This window comes from Cyprinodon tularosa, unplaced genomic scaffold (assembly GCF_016077235.1).
Source record: "Cyprinodon tularosa strain WSP-4 unplaced genomic scaffold, ASM1607723v1 ctg560, whole genome shotgun sequence".
In the NCBI taxonomy this organism is placed as follows: domain Eukaryota; kingdom Metazoa; phylum Chordata; class Actinopteri; order Cyprinodontiformes; family Cyprinodontidae; genus Cyprinodon; species Cyprinodon tularosa.
In genome coordinates, this window is record NW_024039297.1 from 1,008,379 (window position 1) to 1,027,984 (window position 19,606).

Below are 19,606 nucleotides of genomic sequence, written 5' to 3' on the forward strand. Positions count from 1 at the left end.
TTTTAAACTTTCAAACTGTAGTTTATTTTATGTTTCAAAGCCCCATAATGTGACGTTTAGATGGAAAACTGGAAAACTGAGAACTAAGGATATTTAAACTACATTACCCAGCAGCAGCAGAGCCAGAATGCGGCCGCACTGGATTGTGGGTAAGCCGGAAGTAAACAAACACACGTGGAACATGGCGTTTCCAAAGCAGAAACCTCAGAGGAAACGTGAGGATGTTTTCAAGGAATTTCGGGAATTGTTTTTCTCCATGAACCGCCTGACTTCATTTCCCTGGACTGTGAGTAGGAGGCGAAATGTGGAAAAAGGAGGAAGAAAGCTGGTAGACAGTAAATTCATAAAAATAGTTTTTCTTCGGAGGGATTGAACACTGGAAACATCCTGTGGGGGTCATTTATAACAATAAAGGCTGAGATCGTTTATTATTATTAGTTTATTTCTGCAAATAAACCGCTGATTGATAAGTATTTATTAGCGCTAACCAGTGATGGGCTGTGTTCGAATTCATGGGCTGCATCCTCCAAGGAGGCGGTCTACCTGGACTGGATCCTTTGAAGTCCCTTGGCTGTGAATTCAAACATGTCTACTCTTCGGTTGCTATGATCTGCAGGAAAAGAATGAATACTGGACTTTCAAAACTGCTTCTTTAAAAAAAAAAAAAAAAAAAAAAAAAAAAAATATATATATATATATATATATATATATATATATATATATATATATTATAAAGTGAACAAAGTGAGAATCCAGAGTGGAATAAAGATTCCAACCAGCGGGAGCAGGAACAAATCAAATCAAATGTAATGATAGAAACCTTAGTCAGTTAAATAACCTGCTGCTGTCATTCTGCACATCTCTGATGTTGCTGCTATTTTCAAATATCCATTACTGTAAAAATGTCCATAGCTGCATATTGGTTATTAATTCTCCAGTTTTATAATGTTAAAACACTTTACAGAATTGTATTTTTTATATTTTAACTCTTCTCTATTATGTTATTCTTATACATTTTTCTAAGGTCCTCATTTGTGTGACCATTTTCAATAATCTTTCTGCTGCTGTAAATTTGCCCATTGTGGGACAATAAAGGGATTTTCTATTCTATTCTATAAAAGGGGTAGAAAGATATAAGTAAATCTAAACAATGTATTTATAAAAAATATGTATCTGCCAAATCTCTAATATTCAACAACAAAAATAATAAAGCAAATTGTGCAAATAAGCAATAAAAAAACTAAACTATCAGGTTTATAGTCCCCACCCTGCAGATATATTAGAATCTGTCCTTTAATTCCAGCCAAACCCATTTACACAGTAACAGATTAAAACCTTATGATGAATTAAACATTACCGCCACATATCTGACTCAATAACCATTAAAACAACTATTTTCATTCATTTCAGATGGAACTATTCACTGACTGGTTTATATTAAACTGAACTTCCAATTTTCACCACTATGCGGCACCAAGTAACCTTTCCTCTGTTTACGGAGCAGCTGGCTTGCTTGGTCTCCCAATGAATCCTGGGATATCCAAGGATAGCGAGGACACATCGGACCCGTCCTTCAAATCGGGCTAAAAGAAGGACGCATTTTAAGGTCACATAACGAGGAGTCTTGGAATCTGACCAGACCTCGGCGCCGCGCTATGACGTCATCGGCCTTCGAATCTGGCCTTCTAAGGACGCAGCCCATGAATTCAAATACTATGGAAGCAAATCGTTACCATATTTCAAATGAAAAAGCATTTCCAGAAATGCTTTTTCATTTTAAGAATGTGGCTGCATTGTTGAACACATAAATTAAATTAGTAATCAATTATCCTATTTGCATTTTCATTTTCTTCTTCAAGACTGCTCATCCTTTTACTTAATTCAAATTAAAAAGAAAAAGACATTTGAGATTTATTTTTCAAAATGTACCCCAGCAAATACATACCAAAATTCAATTTGAAATGTAAAATTTAAAAATGAAAAAGCATTTCTGGAAATGCTTTTTTATTTTAAATATGGTAACGATTTGCTTCCATAGAATACAGCCATGGTGAGATGAAGCGTCGTTGAACCGTTTTGGCCAAATTGCTTCTACGATCCCGACAGTTCATGAAGCTTCATCTGAACATGTCACCACCTACTGGTGGAGAGCAGAACTGCAGTTTGTAATATGAGCTGTGATTTTTTGCAATGTTGTTTTTCTTTGTTTTTCTTTCCCATTTAAGTGAAAGTGTTTGTGCAAACTGGGCAACGATGAGCAAAATAAACAGCGTTAGTAATTTTTATTCAAACATAATAGTTTTCCACAGTTTTTGCTTTCAATCGGGTTGGAAGTTATGTGTTCAACCAATCTTTTGGCTAAACCAACCAATCTAATTTGTGTTTTTACCAATCTATGTTTGTACTAGAGCAAACCAATACAAATTAGTCTCATTAGCAAAAATACTTAAGTATAATCAGAACTTTCAAAAGTAAAAAGTAGGTCTTGAATCCTCAACCTTCGGAGTGGAAGTCAGTGTTTTACAGCTGATGCCAAAAACATTAACTGTTCAGTGGAGAGCAATACTTCTTAACACTAAAGTTAGAACTGTCTCCAGTGGTTTGCTCAGATTTAAATAATAACATGGTTTAATCCAACAAAAATAGTTTTAACCAACTAGATTGGTTGTTTTTCCAACCAATCTATCTTAGAATCTATCCACTGACAGCAGCTCTACTACAAACTCCCACATCTTAACTGAACACTGAGGCTTTTTAAATGCCTGTCGAAGTTCTTGTGCTTTCTGAACCCCTTCCTGAAGCGGTCACGTCGTTTCACGTCAGCGAGGCTTCAGACGTCATCAGTTCTGGCCCCTCCCCTAAATGAAATGCCCCCTCCATTACCCGATAAACGTCCTGAAGCCTCGGCTCATCTCATAACATCCCTAGCTCTAACTCCCAGCAGCAGCTGTTCTCTGAACCTCCCAGTCTCTGCTCTATGGAAGCATCTCTATAGGAGAATGTTTAGTTTTTTTTAAGTTAACCAAAAATAAAATCATCATCGCATCACATTAATCGGGTTAAGGTCTGGACTTTGACTAGGCCATTTATTCTTTGCCTCAAACAGCTGTTCTTTCCAGTCCTTCTTTCTGCAGAGCGGAGTTCAAACTCTTCGTTAACGACCTTTAACCCCTTAGATTGATGGGCAGGAAGGATTGTTTCCCATCTTGTTTGGGACTCTGGGATCTGCTGCCTCATTCTGACGGCCTTTTTCCTCCAACAGCTTATAGAGGAGCTGCAGAGCAACGAGGGGTCAGAGTTCATCTCTGAGCTGCTGAAGCAGGTGAGAAGCTCGTTACTTTCTTCTATCAGAGCAAACGGTTCAAAATTAACCCTGAATGTGCTTTTTTCCCAGACGTGCCTTCATCCTCTGTGCGGGAGGTTTCCACCATCGGTCCGATTCAGGAGGCTGTTCCTGTCTGAGCTCATTAAACGGGTCAGAGTCCATCTTGCAATAAGATTCTATTCAGTTTATTTCTATAGCTCCAATTCACATCATGTCGTCTCAGGTCACTTTCGCGTTCACCAGATCATCCAGTCAGATTGATTCAAAGTTTTCTATCTAAGGAAAACCAGCTGATTGCATCGACTCATTGACTCTTCAGCAATCCCTCACACTAAGCATGCTTGTAGCGACAGTGGAGAGGAAAAACTCCCTTTGAACAGGAAGAAACCTCCAGCAGAACCAGGCTCAGTGTGAGCGGCCATCTGCTGAGGCCCACTGGGGTTCAAGGAGACAGAAGCAGACATAGAAAAAGAAGCATAGATACAAAAGGCAACTGTCAACCAGCTCCACAGGCGGCCCCGTCCAGGAAACACACAGCCAGGCAGACGAGCTCCGAGCCAGCTCCCATGTCAGAGGATGAAGAGAGCACATCCAGTTAGTCACAGTCAGAGAAACAGGACTACACTGGAAAACAGGCCAAGCTCCAACATCTAGAAACAAAGGTGTTGATGGCAGCAGCACAGCTGATATTTCTCTCCAGGATGGAGTCACAGCCAAACAGGAACAGACCAGATGAAGCTACTATGAGAAAAAGCAGAGAGAGCAGAACGTTAGAGATTGAACTAACAGGTTCTGCAGAGTGGGAGAATAGAGATAGAATGAAGCAGAATGATGAAAAGGGGTCCCTATGTCCTCCAGCAGTCTAAGCCTATAGCAGCAGAACTATAGAGATAGCTCAGGATAACCTGAGCCACTCTAACTAGAAGCTTTATCAAAAAGGAAAGTTTTAAGCCTAGCCTAAAAAAGTAGACAGGGTGTCTGCCTCACGGACTAAAACTGCTTCTCTGTCTTTGCAGCAGGAGGCTGCAGGCTGCGAGCCTCTGGATGAGCTGTACGATGCCCTGGCTCAGGTGGTGGGAGAGGAGGAGACCTCCGACTGCTACAAGAGCTACTTCCTGGTACGAAGCATCGAATGACAGCAGCACAAACATATTAGCTCAGCTTTAAATGTGGGAACAGATTCTGGGTCCTTTCAGTTCATCTGTGGTGATAAAATGATGCATAATTCTGCTGATCAGCTGCATCATACCGTTGCTTCTAAAAGTTTTCACACCCATTGACCTTATTTTGTCTCATAATGTGTTTTATTGGACTGTTCTTTAAAGACCAACACAAAGTGGGATGAAACTTTGAAGTAGAAACTTGCACATGATTTAAAACATTTTCCATAAATCTAAGAAGTGCGGCGCCCGTTTTCTCTCAGTGTAGCAAATGACCTGCAGAAGTTTGTTCACCATCAGGCCAGCTGACAGCTTAGCTCGGACCCGGGACACAACAGTCACAACATGTTTGCGATTCAGCCAGGGTGTCGGATCTTATTTTTAAAACAATAAGTTCAGTAAAACAGGATATAAACTAAGAGTCCATTTGAAATTAACATTAATTCAGATGAGTTTAGTGATAACTGAGAGGAAAAAGATGACGGTACGAGAAAATTAAAATCAAACCGCATCGGCTGAAATTCTCCCATTGCTTTTAGGCTGCTCCAAAATTCTGGAGTTTTTAACGACACCAGTGGCTCGTTTTTATGGGCGGTAGGCTGACAGGAAAGGGGGGTGAGAGAAGGTAGGAGACATGCAGCAAAGGACCACAGGACGGATTCGAACCCGGGTCCCCTGCGTCAAGGATTAAGGCCTCCATACATGGAGCCAGCAAAGCACATCAAAGCATCATTCTAATGATAAACTGCAAAAGATGATTCCAAAAAAACAAAAAATCAATCCACTGGACTTTGTTTCCAGGTTTAAAGACATTTTTCTTCCATCAAGGAAGATTTTTCAATTCCAAATGTCAGAAATAGCGTTTAGTTCCAGGTTTTATCCAGCAGCCAAACAAAGCCTGGTTTTAGTTTAGAAAACATGCAAATAGAAACGGATGAACGGGTCCCCCCCCTTTGGAATGGGGGTCGTTAGCTTCTTTGTTAGCCTGCAATGCCCCATACCTGTCTGTGTCTCTGAAAGGGGGGTCGTTAGAGGGAATAGTTGGCCTGGCTGAATAGGGGAGGTCGGAAGGAATCAACTCTATGGCTGCATTGTTGGGCTGCAACTAACAATTATTTTGCAAATTGATTCAGCTTTTGATTATTTTCCCAAATTGATTAATAATTGGAGAGCAAAGGGAATCAAACCAGATGGAATTAAAATTTTTCCACTTAAGGAGTTCCTGATAGAGCAGATTGACAAAAAATTCTGATATATATTTTTTTACAATAATTCCTGCTCTGTTGGCTAACGGCATGTTTTACAGTCTCTATACTCCAGTTAACGATTAATCGATTAGTAAATTAGTTGAGGATTATTCAATAAACGATTAATCCCATTATTTTTCAGCCCTAGTTGTTACCATATTATACCGTAAAAGTAAAAAACAAAACAAACATATACTTTGACAAACTGGATCTTCTCGCCGTTCTGTTTCCTGTTTGGTGTGATTTGCAATTGCAGATCTTGACCTGACCTTGACAACGGACTGAAGCATAAAAATAGTTTGGCTCCGTATTTTGACGCCGTAGACGTACGCGGACGGTGACGTGCGGAGGAGTAACGGTGGATGTGGAACAGTTCTTATGAACATCACATGCTCTGCAGGACGTACATTGGTGGAGACGGAGGAAGGGGAATCTTAGGATCAGGGTAGAGCTGCTGTCATCACTTCTCCTAAATGACATCACACTCAACAGCCAAAGCACAAACCCCTTTTAACCTGAGGAGGGCGCCAAACCGATGCGTTTAGACATGAAATGTGTTTCAAATTGTCAAAACAAATCACAGAAAAGATAGGACTCTATGAATACAGCAAATCAGTTGATTTAAGGGTGAGTCGCCCTTTAAGAGACAACAGGTGACAACTGCAGCAGCTTCTCCAGTTTCTGAGCCTCTATGATCCAAACCCAGACGGCCGGGTGTCTTTTAGTTAGGTTGACGTTCTCTCCATCAGAGTCGCCCTGCAGACTTTCTGAGAGCAGTCTGGATCTGCTTTGCTTCCCGCAGCCTAACGGAGGCGCCGTCAGCCTTCTGGAGAACGTGGCTCTGATATCGGAGGGGACGACGGGCCTGGTGACCTGGGAAGCTGCTCTTCATCTGGCAGAGTGGGCTCTTGAAAACCAGCAGCTGTTCAGCGGCAGGTAAACCAGAACCGCACCAGTCCAGAACCCTGGAAGCTTTTTTATTTCCTACCAACTCGATCCCGTAGGTCGGTTCTGGAGCTGGGAAGCGGCGTTGGATTGACCGGAATCGCCGTCTGCTGCTCCTGCGACCCGCTCAGGTTCGTCTTCAGCGACTGTCACCCGGCGGTTCTGCAGAAACTCAGAGAAAATGTCCGTCTGAACGGGTTTGGAGAGCAGACGTCTCCGGCTGTCAGCGTGGAGGAGCTGGACTGGACTACGGCGACGGAGGAGCAGATCCGCCGGATCGGAGCCGACGTGGTTCTGGCTGCAGGTCTGGGTCCGGGTTCTTCTCAGACCTCAGTGGGTTCTGGTGGGCTGATGGCGGGTCTGTGGCTCCCGTTTCAGACGTGGTGTACGATCCAGAGGCGGCAGGAAGTCTGGCGGCCCTGATGCTGAAGATCCTGAGCTGTGGGCCGGCGGAGGTCTACGTCTGCTCCACGGTGAGGAACCCGCAGACCTACGGCGGCTTCAAGCTGCAGCTCGGTAAGCATCTGGCTCATCAGAGATTACCATGGAAACGCTCCGGTTACAGCTCCGCTTCCGTCTCCCTACAGAGGCAGCAGGACTGGACCACGAGGTGCTGAGCGGACCCGCCGGCGCCGTGTTCCCGTACCATAGGCTGGCTCCATTAGAGCTCATCAAAGTGTTCAGGAAGCCCAACGCAGCAGAATAAAGATTTTTATTTACAGATTTGGATCAGAAAACAAAAACGAAGGATTTTCATCTCTGCCTGAGAGCATCCAGCAGAGGAAGAACCTTCTGGTCCCAGTTATCGTCCCAGCGCTGCCCCCTGCTGGCCCACAGGTTCCTCCTGAACGCTCCCAGTCTGCCGTCTGAACTGGGAAACTCTGACAGGAGAGACTGGAAACAGCAAAGGGACACAATTAGACTTTAAACAAACAGGAAGCAGATTATTTCAGTTCCTGGGTGATTGACAGGCAGACCGGTTGGACAGAGCTGCAGGAACAGACATTAAAAATCTTTTTTCTTGATATGATTAGAATCATTGTGGCCGTTTCTCTATTCACTAGAATGTGAGTACCGACTCGTCTCCTCGCCAAGTCCGTTCTTAACGAACGCAGGAAAGCCTGGAGAACGGGAGCACGCAGCATAGATCTGGGTCAACTGGAACAGCAGCGTACTGATGACATCACCACATTCAAAGCTAGTCTGGAGCTGCATTTTACCTCCTGTTATTAATAGTCTCTAGATAATAATTATGAATTTTTTCATTTATTGGGGGAACAATAATGAACACAGTCAGATAAACACAAATCAAATGAACATTTTGCCAAATGAAACAAAAAAACCATCAGAGCCAACGGTCCTTCACACACGGCTATGCAGAGAGAGGGATGCTGCAGAACGGGCTAACGTTAGCCCTGGCCGCTGCAGGCGGGCTAACGTCAGCCCTGGCCGCTGAAGAACGGGTTAACGTCAGCCCTGGCCGCTGCAGAACGGGCTAACGTCAGCCCTGGCCGCTGCAGAACGGGCTAACGTCAGCCCTGGCCGCTGCAGAACGGGCTAACGTCAGCCCTGGCCGCTGCAGAACGGGCTAACGTCAGCCCTGGCCGCTGCAGAACGGGCTAACGTCAGCCCTGGCCGCTGCAGAACGGGCTAACGTCAGCCCTGGCCGCTGCAGAACGGGCTAACGTGAGCCCTGGCCGCTGCAGAACGGGCTAACGTTAGCCCTGGCCGCTGCAGAACGGGCTAACGTCAGCCCTGGCCGCTGCAGAACGGGCTAACGTTAGCCCTGGCCGCTGCAGACGGGCTACGGTTAGCATATAAGTTAGTATATTAGTTTGTCCAAATCGGGGAATGATGAGCAAGTTGAAATGTTTTAGTCATTTTTATTCAAATAAAATATTTTTTCCACAGTTTTTGGTTTTAATCAGGTTGGAAGTTATTTGTTCAACCAATCTTTAGGCTAAACCAACCAACCAACCAACCAATCTAATTCGGCAGTGTTTTTATCCAATCTATTTTTGTACTACGGCAAACCAATAGAAATTAGTCACATTAGCCAAAATACTTGTGTTTCAGGTCACGTGGTGCGACATGGGATGATGCCAAGACCACTAAGGATGCCTTCTGCGCCTGACATTCCGCAAACAACGAAATATAGCTAATATAAACAAAAGTTCCTGAATGTTAGGGGCGCCGCCATTTTTGTTCGCGTAATTCCTGCCTTGAGAGCTGCAGTACCGTGGACGTCCAATAGGAGGCGAGGAACCGTGCTAGTATGATGTGTAAATGGTTGTAGGAACCGAGCTCGGCACGGATCGGTTTCGGAACTGTGGTGGAAATGCGGCATCTGTCCAAACGCTCAGCGGCTCGTCTCACCTGCAGGTGCTCGGCGAGCTCTGCAGAGTCTCTGAAGATCAGGCCGTTCTCTTCATGCTGCACCAGCTCCTGTAGACTGGAGAAAACAGACTTCCTGTTGATCTCAGTGCAAAGACGAAATAAAAACATTAAAAACAAAAGAATTGCAAGAGTATTTTCTGCCGAATAAAAAAATACAAAACGCAGGAATGAATAAGTCTAATTTAATACTCTTTTAATGATCTTAGAAATAATTTTAATGCCATCAACCATTACTAATGACATACACACAGACACATGTATATGTACCTATATGTATATACACACGTATATACATACATACATACACACACGTATATACTTATATATAAACACACAGCAAAATCCTTCGTCATCTTTACCGTCGACAGGCTGCAGCCATGTCCCGAATTCCTCGTTTACGATCAACCGGAAGCAGTTCCGCGCAAAAGTATTGCGATAAAATATCTCAGACGAAAGTGTTTTTACATTTTTTTTTCATAAAGCATTTTAAATGCCACGATACTCACATTTAATTAATTTTAATGCCATTAAGGCCTTCATTTAAAAAATAATTTAATAAGTTTTAATGCTTTTTAATGAAACCCTGAAAAAAAGAATAAATAAGAAACAAGAAGCTAATTTATAAAGAGAAAAGAAAAAATGAATACATAGTAACCAAAAAGGAGGAACTAGAAGTGCAGAGGAACCATGAAAAGAGAAGGACAAGGAGAGAAAGACGGATGAAACGGACAGAAAGGTAACAAGGAAGGAAACAAAAAGGGAAGGACAGAAAGGACACAGAGCGACAAGGAACGAATCTGGATTTTCCTGTTCTGTTCTCATGCAGACCTGGAATCAGAATTCCAGATTTTCCCAGACTACCCAGGGTTCCCGCTGCCAGGATGTGGTTCTCACCAGTGGAAGTGGATGGCGCAGACGGGGAGGCAGCAGCCAAACATGTCCACCACCTTCATGGGCAGGTCCAACCCGCTGGACGACTTGTGGAGACAAACTCCCAGATCTGCAGAACCTGAGAGACGAGAAGACGAATGAGGGAGGAGGAGGCAGACTGGTTCTGATCCACGTTTGGGACACAAGGCTTCTGAAATACAACTAGGGATGCAGGATATTGGGATTTTGGCCGATATCCGATATTTTAAAACTCATGTAGCCGATAACCGATACCGATGTTAAAGCTGGACAAAAATAAGTAGTCATTGAAAATAGCAGTTTTGTTATCCATTTCTGACACTTTGAAAAATAATATACTCAAATATATTTTCATATGCTGATATCAAATAGATTTTTAAAAACGCGGTATCCATCTATTTTACTTTCAAAATCTGGTGAAATTTCATCGTTCTGTTACAAACTCTCGTGATACTTTTCAAATTCTTGTGAGATTTTGTTAGTAAAATAGATCGATACCGCGTCAATATATCAACATATAAAAATATGGCAACATTTGGTGAATTTTCAGGGGATTTCGTAGCATAACGATGACATATAGCAATATTTCAGTAGTAAAAGGGATTGATATGGTGTTTTTAAATGGCAATATATCAGCATATGAAGATATTGGGATATTTTAATGTATCAATATTTTTTCCCTCGTCTTTACAAGTTTTTAAGTCTGTAAAAAAGAAGTTTTTTAGACTTTAGAAACTCAGAAGCTGATCAAATATCGGGTTAAATATCGGTGGGGTGGCCGATGTCCGATATTCAGTTTTAAGGCCGATACCGATAGGGGGCCCATTATATCGTGCATCCCTAGCGAGAAGTTATTTTTTTCTTAAATAAAAAAAAATTTTTATTTTTATTTTAATGTTTTATTTAGATTACAAAAATAAATCCTAATAAAAAAATCCTATTTATGATGTTTTAAAAATTAAGACCTACGAAAGACTAATTTAGGACATTTTAATACCAATTAAGGCCTTAGTTTTATTTTGAAGAATTCAATGCCTTTTAAGACTTTTTAAGGACCCGTGGGAATCCTGTCCATCAGAACAACGGATCACGTTTGCTCAGAGATTTTAAACGTCTGAAATGATTCTAATAATCCGGATCTGTGCTGCGTTCCAGAACCTCTAATGCTGCTTGTTTTCAGTGAGCTGTGTTCGTCACATGGTCCCTCAGAACCTCCTCCTACCCAGCAGGAGCGGGTAGTCCTCAGCCTCCAGCCACGGCGTGCAGATCTTCACGTGCTCCAGACTCATGGCGGCGATGAGCTTCTGGTAGTGCTCCTTCTGAGGACCCTTCCCTGCACAAACACACCATCAGCATGGAGCAGAAGCTGAAGGTCTAAAAGGACCCGCCTCCCGCAGCTCTACCTGTGATGACGCAGACTAAAGACGGCAGCGGCGCTCCTCCTCTGATGAAGCCTTCGTAGTCTGAAACAAAGCGGCCGATCAGAGGGAGTGAAAGAATAAGCAGCTGTGGATGAGGAACATCTGGTACCTTCCAGAGCCTTCAGCAGGATGGAGAAATCTTCATCCTCTGCAGAGAGAAACCATCAAACCGTCAGGATGCTTCCAGTTAAACATCCACACTTCGTCACACATCAGCAGCTTATTCACCCGTCCAGCTGGTGCTGCTGACCAGCAGCGCCGGCCGCTCCGATCGGAGAGCCACGCCGCCGTCGCCAGGGTTACAGACGGTGAACGCGGTGGAGTCAGAGAGGGACCTGAGGGCGGATCGGGGAGCTTCAGGGTCTGAAACATCGATTTATCGAGTTCTTCATCGGGACTCACCCCGAGGCGCCGAACTGCGGGTGAGAACGGGCCAGCCTGGAGAAGAGGCGGTGCTTCAGATCCAGAGGAGTCTCCCTGAAGATGGCGGCCGGTCGGTCGTACACGGTGGTCGCCCTGCAAACAGCACAGCGGCTCAGCTTTATGTCAAAATGAAGAACAATTAGAGGCTGAGGATGTGCCAGATTCGGCCTACGGTAATTTATCGACCGTCTATAAATCAGTTTTCAAGTTTAAACATCGTTTACAGTCAGCCATAGAAATATATGACAGAGAAATTTTATTTTTAGTGAAATACATCAATGTGAAACAACACCTATGGAGTGAATTTTGTGCCATTATTGTTGCAAAGAACACATTTTGTGAATTGAAATAAAAAACAAATAAAATTCAGAAATAAAATCAAGAAAAGGTTTGGAGGAAAAACATCATGAATTTTTCATATTTCATTCTTTTTAATTTTATGTTTCCAAAGAAAACAATTGCAGATTTTTTTTCATTTTCAAATTTTATTGCAGGTGAAGATTCTCCGTCATCCAGGTAATTCCAAAAAAAAAAGGAAAAAAATCAATCCACTGGACTTTGTTTTCCAGGTTTGAAGACATTTCTCTTCCATCCAGGAAGCTTTTTCGATTAAAAATGTCAGAAACGGCGTAGAATTCTTTATAGAACGGACCAACAAAGCCTTTTTTTTGGCTTGGAAAACATGCAAATTAAACAGGCCTTTACTAATGAGGGTCGTTCAAGTCTTTGTTAATCCTGGATTATGCTCAGAAACCAGGTCGTCTGTGTGTCGCAGTGAACGCAAATATAATAGGTGACCGCTGACTGGAGGCCTCTGATTGGTCAGATCTACATCCGCTCTACTCTATGCGTATTTCCTATTTGGTTCCTCACCGGTTTGTTTTGTTTGTCTGACCGCCATTGTGGAAAACGACGGGTGAAGATGGACCGGCTAGAAGAGCGAGGTGCGTGGTAACGCTGGGACACTTTTTAAATGATTTGACATTTAAATATGATTTCCCTACGACTTTGATTTCTGCATTTTTTTAATACAATAATGGAACGAAACTCCCTCCATAGACGGGCTCCTCTAGAAAGGCTAAAATCCTCCTAAAGGTTTTTACAGAAAGCTGAGAGTCCGGATGTTCTGCAAAGGCTGCAGAACATCAGGATGCTTCCCTTTGTGTCGACAGACGTTATAAATGGCCGACAAAGTGTGAACATTGGGAGGCCGCTGTTCTGTCAGACCAGCATACCCTGTCAGACCAGCATACCCTGTCAGACCAGCATACCCATAGCCAATACCCGTTTATCCCTTTAGTTTTGTATGAAAAATAAACTTTAAATTACCTCAACGGATGTGTATCCCTTAAGTTATGTACACTACTGTTCTAAAGTTTGGGGTCACATTGAAATGTCCTTATTTTTGAAGGAAAAGCTCTGTACTTTTCAATGAAGTTAACTAGTCTTAACTTTAAAGAAATGCACTCTATAAATTGCTAATGTGGGAAATGACTGTTCTAGCTGCAAATGTCTGGTTTTTGGTGCAATATCTACATAGGTGTATAGAGGCCCATTTCCAGCAACTATCACTCCAGTGTTCTAACGGTACAATGTGTTTGCTCATTGGCTCAGAAGGCTAATTGATGATTAGAAAACCCTTGTACAATCATGTTCACACATCTGGAAACAGTTTAGCTCGTTACAGAAGCTATAAAACTGACCATCCTTTGAGCAGATTGAGTTTCTGGAGCATCATTTGTGGGGTCAATTAAACGCTCAAAATGGCCAGAAAAAGAGAACTTTCGTCGGAAACTCGACAGTCTATTCTTGTTCTTAGAAATGAAGGCTATTCCATGCGAGAAATTGCTAAGAAATTGAAGTTTTCCAACAACGGTGTGTACTACTCCCTTCAGACGACAGCACAAACTGCTACTGTGGGTACTATTTAATGAAGATGCCAGTTGGGGACCTGTGAGGCGTCTGTTTCTCAAACTAGAGACTCTAATGTACTTATCTTCTTGCTCAGTTGTGCAACTCGGCCTCCCACTTCTTTTTCTACTCTGGTTAGAGCCTGTTAACCAAAGTAGTTTAAAGTGGATTTTTCGTACAAAACTCAAAGGATAAACACAGAGCTGACATCTTGCACATGCGTATTGACTATGGGTAGGCTGATCCGACAGGACACCTTCATGCTTGCTCATCATGGACAGGTTCTTCCAACGTTTAGGAGGATTTATTGCTTGTTCAGACATAAACTGTTCATTTAGACAGGATTCAGGTTTCCTCTTTTGAAGCTGCTGCAGTTTGTTAAAAGCAGGATCTTACTTGATGCCCCAGTTTTTCTGCAGGTCATCCTTCATGGCGTCGGTCACACACAGACTATGGGAGGCCAGAGGTCCAAAAAGGTGTTCGTACCTGAAGAACAACGAAAACAATTTAATAAAACAAAAGGCTGGGAAGGGAAAAATAGTTTCAAATAAAGATGCTAAATATTGAACAGAAAATCATCTAATTTCAGATTAAGCCGATAAACTGGGTCAAAAAAATACAGAGTTTGAAGGAAAAGTCGCTCATATTCAGAATTCAAACTTCTGAAAGTTCTTTAAATCTGAAATGATTCCATCCTGTTCAATAAATGATCAGTGTTTTTAATTCAGAGTAATTTTCATGTGAATGTGCTTTACTGGAGGCATCCATGTTTGTCAAAGAACACTACTGCCACCTACTGGTTTGTGACGTCACGGTGCGGTATCGGCTGTTGATCAAGTCCCAGTGCTGTATCTGGTGTTTGTCACAACGCGCTATTATCCAAGTCATCTTGAAAACATTCTTCTTCCAAATGTTGGCTACATATTACGGGTTTTTTCTCTGGCCAGAAGTTCGATGGCAAATCCTCCCTCTTCAAGTTGGCGATCCAACGACCAACCCGTCCGTGGAGGATCAGGAATCAGAAAGGTGGAATAACTCTTTTTTTCACTTTTACCCGATGTATTCCAGCATCCAGCTGCCATGCACGTGGGCATTGTCAGTTTCACTATAGCTCTGGTGAATTTCAATGGTGAAGTCCTCTGGAAATCTTCAATAATTGTTGTTGATTGCAGATGTGTCTAGTAGTTCCCATTGATTTAGCTTGGAAAGCGGGGAGAATGGCGCTAGGCTTACCGCACCGTGACGTCACTGCTGGAAGATGGCAGGAGGGAGGGGCTACTATATGTGAGCAGAAATGGCAGCTCCAAGACCCAGGGATCACGATGAAAATTATTATTATTTTACTGATTAACACTAAATTCATTAAAGCATTAACTATTCCTTGCTGACGGGACTTTTCCTTCAAAGTCGTAGGGAAGCGGCTGTTCCAACCGTTGCCTTTCCGAATTCTCCCGAGTGGTGCACGACTTTACGACAGTGAATAAAGTGAATGTGATTGGTCAATTATCAAGGGGGCGGGATTGTTGTGGGGGAAGGTTCGCAAGCTAGTTTGGTTGTGGCCGGTTTGTGGGAAGCATGTTGCTAACCAGTTAGCACCTTAGTGCTAGCAGGTTCCCAATGGGAAATTCCATTGGGACCAAGTAGCACTAAATTTGTGACTTAGAAACGACGCTGTCAAGGAACGCTATGGACAGCGGAAACATGCAAGAGGAGGAGAGTCTAGTGTCGGAGGTCGTGGATGAGTCTCCTCCGTCATCCATGTTTTATTTAAAGGAGGAAAGCGGGGACGAAGATGTTGTGGAAGAGGACGCCAGGGCGGCAGAAGCTTGGTTTGGTGTAGAAGGCTTCCAGCCGTACATGTTTGAGCTCTTGCCTCGCAACGCTGCCCGTTCTGTTAGCTCTACGCCTGCTGAAGACACAGACACAGACGTCCATCCCTGGGAACACTGGGACGCAACTCAATGGGAAAGGAAATTATTCTGATTTCAACCGTTGCGTATTTTAGCTGCGACATAAGAATCAAGATGCTATGGCTGAAAATATTTGATTGACAGATGAGCGTTGATCTATGATTGGCCGAATTTAGGTGTTCAGGCTGACGTAGAACTAACTGGCCTGCAGAAGATAACGAGAAAAAACACAGATTTTAAGACAGGATTATTTTTTAAATAGAAATGTTCTAACTTTTCGGACAATGTCGTCTGAAAGAGAACATTTATGTACATGTTTAAGCCAGAATGATTATTAAGAGTCTGAACTGCAGGAGGAAATAAAGATGACTTAGAAATCAGCTTCATTCTGCCTGAGTTGAACTAAAAGTTCAAGAATCACTTTAATCTCCCAGTTTTCCAATGAGCCAGTTTCCACCAAACCAGTAATCCCAGCAGAAACAGGAAGTAAACAGAAAAGTCGTGTCGATGGGACGGACCACTTGGCGAGTCGGACCAGGGGATGCGACGCACCGAGGCTCAGAGCCATGATGGTGTAGCCGTAGTTGTGCCAGTCGATGATGAGCTCGCTGCCGCGCAGGACGCACACCAGCCACGCCACGGCGATCCCAGGCAGCCCCGGAGGATTCTGGGAGCAGAGAGTGGATTCATCAACTGGTGAGAAAAGCTACAGCGACTGAAAACAGAGACTCCATAGAGGAGAAAAGAGGAGCGAACGGACCTGCATCAGGATGTGAGCCTGCGGCTCCAGGGACAGAAGAACCCAGAGAAGCTGCAGCGACTGGAGCAGCGTCTTGGTCAGGTACGTCAGCAGTCTGGGTCCCGCTGGAAAAGCAGCAGGTTTTACCGTCAGACGTTTTGGTGCCGATTCTGCAGGAAAAAGCGAACGGAGATCCGTTTACCTCGAACGCCTTTCACCTCCGAGATGGGAACTATCCGGATCTTCTCCTCGCTCAGCACGTCCTGATGAGGCTTGGAGTCTGGAAAACATTCAGAGACGCTCTTAGACAGCCGTACCGCCGTCGGCCATCTTGGTTCATCTCCTGACCAACAGAGCTGCTCCTGATCTGCTCTCCTTCCGCTAAAGGGTTTCTCAGATGTTTCATGTTGGGACAAAATCGACCAAATTCTGGGATTAAAAGGGTCTTTAAGTTCTGGTTTCTGGCCGAGTTAACAGCCCACAGACCCAAACCTGATGCTGCAGGAGAAATAATCTAGAATAATCTACGACACTCTAAGCTGAAACATCAGTTTGATATCAGAAATAAGAAGTTGGATCAGGACTGAGCTCGTCAGAAATATCCTTACTCTGCAAAGTATTAATGCTCAAATACTTAATCCAGAAAAATCACTGAATCCATACAGAAAACAAGAGTTTGTTAAGCTGTAAATAACCATTAATTTGCTAATTGATTAATCAAGCTTTTTTTTTTTTTAAGATTAATCAGACAAAAAAAATTCTCTTTAAGACGATTAGATGCAAAATTTAAAGCCTGGTCTCTTGAGGAGTTGTGGACTAAGAATATTCACAGAAAAAAAAAGGTTGCTTGATCTAAAATGTAAAATATTTGTATATTTTTAAACTATTTTGACATAATTCTGCTCCAGGATGTTATTTAGGCTAACAGCAGACGAAAAAAAATTAACTAGATCTGCCTTTATGAGTCAGGCTGATCTTTACAGATATCTGAATCAGAATTTTCTTTCATATCAGGACTGATATTAAGGCTTAAAACTTTCCTTTTTGATAAAGCTTCTAGTTAGAGTGGCTCAGGTTATCCTGAGCTATCTGTATAGTTCTGCTGCTATAGGCTTAGATTGCTGGAGGACATAGGGACCCCTTATTCATCATTCTGCTCCATTCTATCTATATTCTCCCACTCTGCAGAATCTATTAGTTCAATCTCTAACGTTCTGCTCTCTCTGCTTTTTCTCATAGTAGCTTCATCTGGTCTGTTCCTGTTTGGCTGTGACTCCATCCTGGAGAGAAATATCAGCTGTGCTGCTGCCATCAACACCTTTGTTTCTAGATGTTGGAGCTTGGCCTGTTTTCCAGTGTATTCCTGTTTCTCTGACTGTGACTAACTGGATGTGCTCTCTTCATCCTCTGACATGGGAGCTGGCTCGGAGCTCGTCTGCCTGGCTGCGTGTTTCCTGGGCGGGGCCGCCTGTGGAGCTGGTTGACAGTTGCCTTTTGTATCTATGCTTCTTTTTCTATGTCTGCTTCTGTCTACTTGAACCCCAGTGGGCCTCAGCAGATGGCCGCTCACACTGAGCCTGGTTCTGCTGGAGGTTTCTTCCTGTTCAAAGGGAGTTTTTCCTCTCCACTGTCGCTACAAGCATGCTTAGTGTGAGGGATTGCTGAAGAGTCAATGAGTCGATGCAATCAGCTGGTTTTCCTTAGATAGAAAACTTTGAATCAATCTGACTGGATGATCTGGTGAACTGATGACATGATGTGAATTGGAGCTATAGAAATAAATAATATAGAATAGAATATTATTTTGATTTAGCATTAATTATCTCACTTTTCTGTGACCGATCTGAGAAATATTCCAGTTTTCATGTCAGTAAAGTGATTTTACATGCCTTTAATTAAACTTTTTTATCTCCATGGTAACCATTATTAAATACATTCCTGGGCATCGACACCTTGTTTGAAATTTAAGTATCGCGATGGTTTAAAATCGGTTCAACAGCAGAAATATTTCCCCCTTTAAGGGCATCTATAGAAACATGTCAGGTTTTTAGGTTTTATTGATTCTATTGTTGAGTTTTTAGTTTATTTTCTTCTTTGTTCTAAGAATAACTCCAGATAATGGAGGTTTGTTTTCAGGGAGCCGTTTTCTCACCTAAAAACCCCACAAAGGTGACCTGGTATCCGTGTTTGCTGAGCGACAAAGCGTGATACTGCATCCGAGGACTGCGTCCGATGTCCCCCAGCACCAGGACGCAGACCCGCCGCTCCGAGGCGGCGTCCCGGAGCCGCAGCCTCCGCAGAAACATGGACAGGAGCCCGGCAGCAGCTGCCAGACAAACACCCGGACAGCTCGCACCGGAGGATGCCGCGAAACACCAGGCTACAACCGCAAGAAATACAGCAAATCCTGCGAGGAGCGCCACGGTGGAACCGCACGTCGCCATGTTTGTTTGTTGGGGGCGGAGCCTCAGATTTAAAGGGACCGCAGCGATTAAAAATGCAAAATAAAAGTTCTTAAACTCAAAGAAAACAGAAAAACTCCACAAGTTTTTACCCTACAGACAAAAAATAACCCATTAATTTCCATTTACTTTATAAATAGAATTAGAAAAAAATTAAATATTTTGGCGTGTCTAGTTAAAAACGACATGTTAGTTTCATTTTTATCTATAATTAATTTGATGTTAAAATCCTTGAAACAGTTGAGGCTCTAACTTATGATGGAGTATAAGGGCCAAGCTTGGGATTTATTTTTTCTTTTACGAGAATAAAGACGTAAATTTATGAGAATAAAGTCGCACCGAGAATAGTCCTAAAATTACTACAAGATGTAGCACTACGAGAATAAATTCATAAATTTATGAGCATAGTCACAAAGTTAAGAGAATAAAGTCGTTAAATTACGAGAATAAAGTCCTAATATACCAGAAACAAGCTGTATTTTATGACAACTCTTACAAAAAGCACTTTCTTATGGGGTTCCGTTAGTGCCAAAAATATGTTTACGTGTCTTCTGGTGTGTCCATGTGTCTATGTAAGGTGTGCATGTATCGTGCTTATGTAATGGAAGCTGTATATGTAGTGGTTTAAAGTCTATATGTCAGATTCATATGTTGTGTCTAAATGCTGTGAGCATATGTATCGTGTCTACATGAGGGATAACGTGCATTGCATTATTCTTCACTTTATGTTGTTTGACCATGTTGTTGAACCCGTCAG

General features: G+C 42.8%; 2 protein-coding genes across 2 annotated transcripts; one reads left to right on the forward strand and one right to left on the reverse strand.

Annotated features, from left to right (window-relative positions):
- Positions 1–112: 112 nt before the first annotated feature.
- Positions 113–7,710, forward strand: eef2kmt (eukaryotic elongation factor 2 lysine methyltransferase). Its single transcript, XM_038305631.1, has 8 exons — positions 113–286; positions 3,263–3,322; positions 3,395–3,475; positions 4,342–4,443; positions 6,535–6,668; positions 6,737–6,981; positions 7,056–7,193; positions 7,265–7,710. Exons 1-8 carry the CDS (start codon positions 128–130, stop codon positions 7,381–7,383), a joined length of 1,038 nt encoding a protein of 345 aa, XP_038161559.1. The 5' UTR covers positions 113–127; the 3' UTR covers positions 7,384–7,710.
- Positions 7,373–18,860, reverse strand: alg1 (ALG1 chitobiosyldiphosphodolichol beta-mannosyltransferase). The gene is made up of 13 exons (XM_038305629.1): positions 18,540–18,860; positions 16,590–16,667; positions 16,409–16,512; positions 16,167–16,315; positions 14,135–14,224; positions 11,807–11,920; positions 11,633–11,739; positions 11,514–11,552; positions 11,387–11,446; positions 11,206–11,316; positions 9,969–10,083; positions 9,054–9,129; positions 7,373–7,571 (listed from the first exon to the last, which is right to left on the reverse strand). Exons 1-13 carry the CDS (start codon positions 18,829–18,831, stop codon positions 7,431–7,433), a joined length of 1,476 nt encoding a protein of 491 aa, XP_038161557.1. The 5' UTR covers positions 18,832–18,860; the 3' UTR covers positions 7,373–7,430.
- Positions 18,861–19,606: the final 746 nt, after the last annotated feature.